General features: G+C 46.9%; 1 protein-coding gene across 1 annotated transcript in view; it reads right to left on the reverse strand.

The window, feature by feature from the left end:
- The window catches only part of LOC119585654 (protein O-mannosyl-transferase Tmtc3-like), a gene marked incomplete at both ends in the record, with an annotated part of 116247 nt that overhangs the window by 11626 nt on the left and 104163 nt on the right, over positions 1-458 (reverse strand). The window contains 1 exon segment of the mRNA XM_037934330.1: positions 44-238. Within this exon segment, the coding sequence (XP_037790258.1) occupies positions 44-238 (195 nt within the window).

Raw genomic sequence — 458 nt, forward strand, 5'->3', positions numbered from 1 at the left:
CAATAAATAACCCCCCCCCCGTCCCCCCGCCGCCGAGGCCCACCTTGAGGTACGCCTGTTCCGCCTCCGAGTACTGCTTGAGGTTGTTGTAGGTGCGGCCCACGTTGATGTGCGCGCCGATGTCGTCCTCCTGCACCGTCACGGCCGCCTGGAAGTACTTGAGGGCCTCGGCGAACCGCCCCTGGGACTCGAGGGCGTGACCCACGTTGTTGAACAGCTTGGCGTTGCGTTGGTTCACCTGCGGGAGACACGCGGAGCTTGGGAAGCTAATTCGAAAGCTAAAGAGATTGATTTTTGTTTTCATTCTGTATTTACCTTATTTGTGCCGTTTGTGAATATAATTCTATATCTAAGTAAACTATAAAACAACTTTTTTTTTCTCTTTTTTGTATTTATCGTATTTGTGCCGTTTGTATATAAGTATATAAAAAGAAAAAATATATATATTTCTTATACAA

The sequence above is a fragment of the Penaeus monodon genome, chromosome 20 (assembly GCF_015228065.2).
Source record: "Penaeus monodon isolate SGIC_2016 chromosome 20, NSTDA_Pmon_1, whole genome shotgun sequence".
NCBI lineage: Eukaryota > Metazoa > Arthropoda > Malacostraca > Decapoda > Penaeidae > Penaeus > Penaeus monodon.